The following is an 8222-nucleotide window of genomic DNA, read 5'->3' on the forward strand; positions in this document are numbered from 1 at the left end:
CGCCAACGTGGAAATACCGACGACGAAAATGGGAGTTAAACCAGGACCCAGGAAGACGATCAACCCAGTGAGCGACAGTGTAAAGACAAAGTGGAAATAAAATGTAAGTAAGAATGTCTATCTTTATTAAAAATGCTTCCCTCGTTTTTATATTATTATTGAACATTGAATATTTATCTTTGCTGATTTTTGAATAATTTATGAAGTATCGATTTTTTTTAAGAATATCTATAAATTTTGAAATATGAAGTGATTTTTGAATTGAATATTTTTATAGAAGTTTATTATATATGCTATTCTTGAATTTTTATTGAATTTTGAATCTTTATTGAAAAATCTCTATCCGATTTCGATTTTTAGTACGGTTATTTTTGAATATTTTATGGAATATCGAATTTTTTCCAAAAATTTCTATCGAAGTTTGAGATATAAACTTATTTTGAATATTTTTATCTAAGTTTTGCATATGCTATTTTTTTATTGAATTTTTGTCGAATATGTATACTATTATTGAATTTTTATTAGCCAGTTGTTTTTATTATTGATATTTATTGATTCTATAGATACATTTTAATCGATTTTGTGTTAAATTTTGTATGATATGAACCTGAATTAATAATTTTTTGTGTGATAAATGATATTTTTTTAATGAATAATGATTAGTGATGACATACGTTGATATAAGAGCTTAAGATAAACATTGCTATAAGCAAGAGATATGTTTTTAACGAACCGACCTGATGAGTCGAGATAAGGAATTTGGAGAAGAACTATATAGATAAGAAGAAGAACTAACAATATTATAAGCTAAATATTATGAGACAACTTGAGACAATAAGAAACCCACTGCTCTTGTCAAATTGGGAAGGTACTAAGTGATTTATAGAAGCTTGAAAGCTTATTAGAGACCCACTCTGTGTTTTGAGAGTACCTATTTTATTCATGATTATTCGTGAATAAACAACGGCCTCAAAGCAAGGGATTGAGGTTGTGATATTTTTAGAAGAATTTGAACCGCATAAAATACCTATTTCGTGTTTTGAGTTAACTATACCACCTAAATGGTGCGTACAGATCAGGGCGAAAATTCGGGTTAATATTGGCGGAGAACTAAGACATCCGAGTGAAACCTCTTTTATTAAGGTAAAACGAAGGTATCGGAGCTAGTATATGAAGTGATGATTATGATGATATATGAAATGATATATGAGATAAATGATATATGATTGTTATATGAAATATGTATATGAAGATGAATTATATACACTGTAGAAGTGCTATTATATAAAGAAAAATTAATTATATGAGTTGTAGTACCAGACAAGAAGAATAATAGAAGAAAAAAAAAGAGAATTTATAGTAAAATATGTGCGAAAAATGAAAGAAGACACATAAAAGTTGCAAGAAAAGAAGCAAAATTAAGAATAATATTAGGACTTTTAGGTAGATACGAGATTTTTAGTTAGGTATTCCCCCGCTTATATGAGATGCCTATAGGCACTAAAAGACTATTTAAAAGTAAGGATCAATTTCATTCACTGTGGACACTGTTTTGATGAAGTGAATTAGTGAACGAAAAAAAAAAGGACGAAAAGACACGACGTGAAAGTACGTGAACTAGTAATAGGTTATAAAATACCAGTTTAGTATAGGGAAAATATGAACTTTTGTGTAAAATAGGAAAAAGAATATACATGTTTAGGGAAAAATCGATTGATCTGAAATATGTTACAGTTATTTAGCATAGTTAGGAAATTTAATTTTTCAAAATAGTATTAGGTAACCATAAACATTTTTGTAAAAGGGAAAGAGGAGCATCACATTTTAAAAATATGTAATTTTAACAAAACGGGGAGGTGTGGTATTATAATATCACCCTGTACAAAATATGTTTAAAACTCATTCAAAGTCATTAATCCATGTAGTATCTGTTCTTGTATCAATAACCGCAAGTAACATTGAATTGTCATGTTTTGTTATTATTTAAATGTGTATATAAACATTAACTCGGTGGAGAAAGATTATTGTACTCAGTATTTAATTAATGTAAGGTAGGTCGCTACTGATATATGTAAACAGATTGTTATGGTTAGTCATTGATGGAGTTGAGTGTAAATAATATAATGTATTTGAACTAAGAAGAGAGTTTTAATTAATTACGACCTAGAAGACAGTAACATCACACTATTTAATACAAGAATGCTCACATGCTAAACCACCAAAATTGAAAATATTTGGGTAAAAACCCTTTAAAATTATTCAGTCATGGAAACATTGACTAAAATTGTTATAAGTAAAAGTAAAACATGGATGTTGTAAATATTACATGATTAGGCCCCGGGCACCATTTGACCTTTGAGCCTCACTTTTTGAGTTGGACAGAGTATTGGACACATTCAGAGGTTCAGCTACCTCATATCTTGAACGGTCAATGGCAACTTGACCACTACACAGAGTTGCCATCATTGCCTTCCACTATATCTTTTGCCCGCTTCATGCCTTCAACTATCATTTTTTTCTGTGTGTTATATCTCTTCTTGTAGTTATATCGTAACACAAAAGGGCGCTATAGCACGATGCGTATAGAATGTGAGAGACAAAGAAAAAGACCAAAATACATATCTGGACTTCAGAGGTAAACTACACTATGTCATTTCGTGCAACTGTGTTTAGCGTGTGTTTGCAACAAAGCTGAGAGCACTTAAAATTCCATGTCACTATATTATATTTCGATTTTATATACAGGGGTATGTTAAGAAAATCTTTTTATATGAAAGATAATTGAGTACCTATATTGATTCTTCAACAAATGGTTGGCATTCCAATCATCTCACTTTTTGTTTATACAGCTACATAAAAAACTTTCGACAATACCTATATGAGGTAAAAATTGGCAATTTGATCTTTAGTAAAAAGAAAACAGTTTATTCTTACTTAATTTTATTATCTAAATATTATGTACACATTACAGTTATTGTTTAACACTAACTGTTTCTTTTTCTTTGTTAGGAATTGTATCCCTACCTAAAATTTTTTCTCCACTGGGTGTTAAAGCAAAATTATAATCTACAGGTGTAGCAAGTGCTCTTTCTATGGCTTCATCTAGATTTTCAGCTGTAATAAAATCTTTTGAGGCAACTTTTTCAGCCTTTACTATTTCTTCTATTTCCTCCATTTTAACTTGCTGCTTTTTCTTTTCTAATTCTAACCTCTGCATAACATATGTAAGTTCTGCTTCATGCTGATTGGCAATATCTTTTTCTCTAAGTTCTTTTTGTTTCTCATTCCATTTGGCATTTATTTCTGAACATTTTTGGAAATCTTCTAAAAATACTTTCCTACTTTCTTCGGGATCTTCACTGACTTCAGCAAATTCGGCACTGTGATTTACCATAAAGTAATATCTGAAAAATAATTTGCGCATTAATAAATGATTCTTTAAGACATTTAAAAAATGACAAAAAACAAAATGAAGCAAGATAACATAGGTACTGAAAACAGAACTTCTGTGTATTTTTTTTCAACAATGGTTGCACAGAACATATTGAATATTCATAATATTGTGAGACAATAGGTGTTATGTTACATAATTTGGGGATCAAAAAGAGGAAAAGATCCAAAAATTCGAAAAACAGCAAACTTAATATAAGGTTTGAGTAATTACATACAATATCATTTTTTATTTTACATACAGTTTATCCCAAACCACTCTTTCAGTGCGTCATTAATTTTGATGTCATATAGGAATTCAAGAATGTCATGAATCAATTCGTTGACATTTTAGTTAAATCTGACAGTTGTCAGAATATTTATATTTATGTTTATATAAATATCAATATTTATATAAATATTTGCCAGAATATTAACTCTTTGACTCATATGTGTATCATATATAATACACAATAGGTACTCTCCCCGAGCGCCTATGCATATGAATTTGATACACAAGAGTATAACTAATTCAAGCGACAAAAAGTGGCCAGGCTGTGACAACTTATGAGGATAAATGGGCCCAGGAGTTAAAGTGTTAATATTTAAAATATTTTAAGGAAAAAATAAATAAACATAGAATAAAATTTCACTATACAATGTACGAATATACCAATGACATAAAATATTTATATTTATGTCGTTGACAAATATTAACCTAGAAATACAATTTTCATTTTACCCAATAACATTATGAAAGTACTGTCACGATAGATTACTTTTGTTTCAAATTATCTTTATTCGCATCATGGATTGGTTATCTATTTAGAGTATTGTATAAGTCACTTTAATATGGAAATACACTTCAACGAATACATAATTTAATAATCATTGACATATTATGTTTTTTTCTATCACTTCAAGCTTAATGCTTGAATTCGACAAACTATGAAACACTGAAAGAAGGGTTTGTGATAAACTGTATGTACAGTCGGAAAAATGAAAGAATACCCATGAACAAACATATAAAACACGCTCTGTATTTGCCTGTCAACGTGTCACAAACAAAATTGTCCAGTGCAAGTACATGTAACAATAATTATTACATGTACTTGCGCTGGCCAATTTTTTGTGTGACACGGTGACAGGAAAATACAGCGTGTTTTATATGTTCGTTCATGGGTATTCTCTCATTTTTCCTACTGTACTTAATACAATGATGAATGTGCTAATAACAGGCAAAATAATGTAAAAGATGGAAAACCTAATATGTTGTGAAATGAAAAGAGATGAAACTAGTAGAGGTAAGAAATAATCAATTATTAAAACCTAAAAATTTACATTATATTGATGATTTCCCACCTCCAGAGATATAGGAGGAGTTTGGCAACTACCACTATGGTAATGACAGTTTTAGTTGACATACTCCTCTGATTATTATAAACCAAAAAAACTGCAGTAGAAATATCAGGATTTGTAGGCTGTGGACCTAGGAGACATCAAGCAACCTGTATATCCAAACGAGTTAACCACAAATGTCCAATCAAATCGACAAAATATTCGCAAAACATGACAGCGAACCATTGCCCACTCCAGAAATTTAGGACATTCTCTAGTAAATAACAAAAAGTAATGTAAATACTTGTTTGATGGAAATATAAAACAAATTTTGGATTGATGAACATTTCTCTACATACGTTTTCTAGACAAATAGGGACAAGAATTATTTTTAAACTGATTGAGATAAGACTCGGACCTTTACCAATGAATATAGAGGCTAAGGAGAGTATATATTTCTTGCCTTTACTTACCGTAACGACTTCATAGTTGTGCGATAATTGTTAAAAAGCCTCATTAGTTCCAGTTTCTCATCTGGGGGTAAAACTGGACGTTTAGGTATCCTAAAAAGTTTACTTTTAGCTGTGCCCAAATGGATTGGTTTCCTTTTTCTGAGATATCGAACAGTTTCATATTTCGTGTAATTAGTTAATTCGCTAAGGGTACTCGAACAAATATTTGTTAGTCGATACATATTGATTAACTACATATAAATATACTATACTGTATTATAAATAATTTTGTACCAAAAAGCATTAATATGACATAACCCTACTTTTGTTTACAACCAATGACAGATGACAGTATCAGCAGTTTGACCAACCAAAAAGGAAAATATTTTCTTCTTTTTTACTTTCAGGACCCTTTAAATTTTAAGTTCAATCATAGGTGTAACATGTATTTGGTTTCAAAAATCAATTTATTTTTAGTATGGTTCTGAAACTTTTTGTGTGGGATTTTTGTTATTATCTTTTAAATTTATTGTTTTAATCAGAAATATTTGTCATTTAACGGTAATTGAAAATACGTTTATTTTGACGTTTCGACTTCCACTTCGTATTACGGACAATATTCACTTAATTTATTTTCTTTCAAAAATACTTCTTCTTCTTCTTTCTCATAATCCTTAGTGCCCTTCAGGGCGTCGGATGTCGGGTTCCGCCTTTTATCCACTTCTTCCAATTGCTTCTATTGGTGGCCAGGTTCTTCATATCCCTCATACTGATGTGTCTCCTTTCACCTATATAGTGGAGGGAGACCTGTGATAGCCTCTAATGAAGCCTTTCCTGTACTATTCAATGCTCGAAGGCTCCTGTTATATTTTGTAGGAAGGTGAGTGTGGTCACACAAGAAAGCAAACCCGTTTTTCTCCACCAGTGTACTGAACCATAAGTGACTGTCGGTCGTATCACTGATGGGTATAACCAACAGATTACCTTTGGTTTCAATCCCCAGGTTTTACCTACAACTCGTCTGGAGTTCCAGAAAAGTCGCTTAGCCCTATTGGTTAAATTGTTAAAGTATTACAATTGAGTTTCGAACCCAGGGTTACTCCTAGATACTTAACTTCACTGGTTCTTTCCACTATCTCTCCAAATAATTTTAACTCACTCAGTCCAGTAAGCTTCCTCTTATTTGTAAAAGCTACCAGTTTAATTTTAGAAGGGTTCACGGAGAGGTTCCCTTTTAGACACCAGTTCTCTATGTAATGAAGGGCATATCGCATCTAATCCGCAACAGTGCTGGTAAATTTTCTCCTAGTTACTATTTTAATATCGTCTGCGAAACCCTGTACCCAGGTTCCTTGGGCGCTTAGCCCATTAATCAGATCATCGACAAATGTTCCATAATGACGGTGACAATACATCGCTTTGAGGGAATCCCTTAATTGCCCTCAGATTTATGACATCTTCATACGTGTCTGTGGTGTCAATATTAATAAGTCTCAGATAGCTGGTACTGCATATAATATGTACTTTATACTTTTTTATGTGTTTGTATTTTTGAAAGCTTACAAAGAAGGTACATGAAGCCAAAATGGGAAACAAAAGAAAAAAGGGAAGGCCGAGGAAGACATGGATGGACCAGATCCAAGATATTGGAATTATATTATATTTCGGCGGTAGCCTTTGCAGAGAAACTGCAAAGATCTCCTTAACGACCTGGCAAACGACAATAAAGTGTCTTTAATATGGGTGCAGGGTCATGGAGGGGTGCATGCGGGAACGAACGAGCAGATATGTTAGCGAAACAAGGCTCGAGAGAAACTTTTGAAGGCCCAGAACCATTCTATGGTACATATCACTAAAGATGCTACGAAAAACGAGGTTCAGAAATGGCTGATAAAGAATCATCAAAAGAAATGGTGAGTCACTCAAGGGCAAATCCAGACTAAAAGAATAATCAAGAATATTGATAAAAAAACTCTCGAACAGTTTGATGAACCTCAATAAACGAGAGATCAAAACGATCACTGAAATGGTAACTGCACATTGCCGTTTAAGAAATTACATATACAAACTAGGTACCTAAGGTGAATGACCCATGGTGCAGAAAGTGCGAAATGGAAGATGAGACTGCCATACACATACTATGTATAAACTTATATATTCATAGTCAGAGTGTCATTCAGAGCGAAGTGACGTCACCATCTATTTTATTTGGCTCAGTGTTGTTTCACTCTTACGCATAGTAAAGCTGCGACAGTAGTCCTCCTCTTCCGTGCCTATACTCACACTTAATGTCATCTTAGTTTGTCGATACAATGTGCTAGAAATATATACCGCAAACCAGTCCAAGAGATCTTGTCGTCGGGAAGCGCGGAGGGTAGTCTCACTCTATGTTAATATATACCTCTATGATACTATGCCATTGCAGTGTGCTAAGTGATGTAAGGCAGGTATTCACTGGTCAACTGATGTTTGAACCAGAAGAGATCCTAAAACTGCCAAGGCTACCAATAACAAAACTGTTGGTCTTCGTCGAGGCCACAAAACTTAGAGTTTAAGGAAAAAAACAAGGTATGGAACAAAAAGGCATATGACCAAGCACCAGAGACCATGATACTATATAACTAATATGTATAGTATGTTATTTATAATATTATGCCAGAGACTAACTGAGTCTCGCCTGAAGGCCGCGTCTCACCATCAAATAATTTGATCAAACAGTTTGAGCAAACTCCGGAAGTACGTCAAAGTGACGTCACAATTGCAGTTTTTTTGAAATTCTAAAAATCTGTGCTCTCACTATCAGTCTAGTTTGATCAAATTTTTTGTATTGAGTTGTCTAACTTGTTTGTACTTTATTTAAAATTAATTTTTCATTATTATCCACAATGAACACTCAGGATGTGACGTCACTAACTGTCACTTTCAGTTTGCTCAAACTAGTTTGATCAAATTATTTGATGGTGGGACGCGGCCTTGAGATGAAGAAGAGGAGAGGAGTGAAAT

General features: G+C 32.6%; 1 protein-coding gene across 1 annotated transcript; it reads right to left on the bottom strand.

The window, feature by feature from the left end:
• Window positions 1-2923: 2923 nt before the first annotated feature.
• LOC114331774 (probable 28S ribosomal protein S26, mitochondrial) lies at window positions 2924-5571 on the bottom strand. Its single transcript, XM_028281426.2, has 2 exons — window positions 5241-5571; window positions 2924-3404 (listed from the first exon to the last, which is right to left on the bottom strand). The coding sequence occupies exons 1-2, from the start codon at window positions 5459-5461 to the stop codon at window positions 2972-2974; spliced, it is 654 nt and encodes a 217-aa protein (XP_028137227.1). The 5' UTR covers window positions 5462-5571; the 3' UTR covers window positions 2924-2971.
• Between the last annotated feature and the right edge of the window lie 2651 nt (window positions 5572-8222).

The sequence above is a fragment of the Diabrotica virgifera genome, chromosome 4 (assembly GCF_917563875.1).
Source record: "Diabrotica virgifera virgifera chromosome 4, PGI_DIABVI_V3a".
Lineage (NCBI taxonomy): Eukaryota > Metazoa > Arthropoda > Insecta > Coleoptera > Chrysomelidae > Diabrotica > Diabrotica virgifera.

Bases quoted from the DNA above. Each gene is read 5' to 3' on its own strand.
- LOC114331774 (XM_028281426.2), bottom strand. From the start codon at position 5,461: ATGTATCGACTAACAAATATTTGTTCGAGTACCCTTAGCGAATTAACT. The intron at 3,405-5,240 runs GTAAGTAAAGGC...ATTATTTTTCAG, and splicing joins ACAACTATGAAGTCGTTACG to ATATTACTTTATGGTAAATC.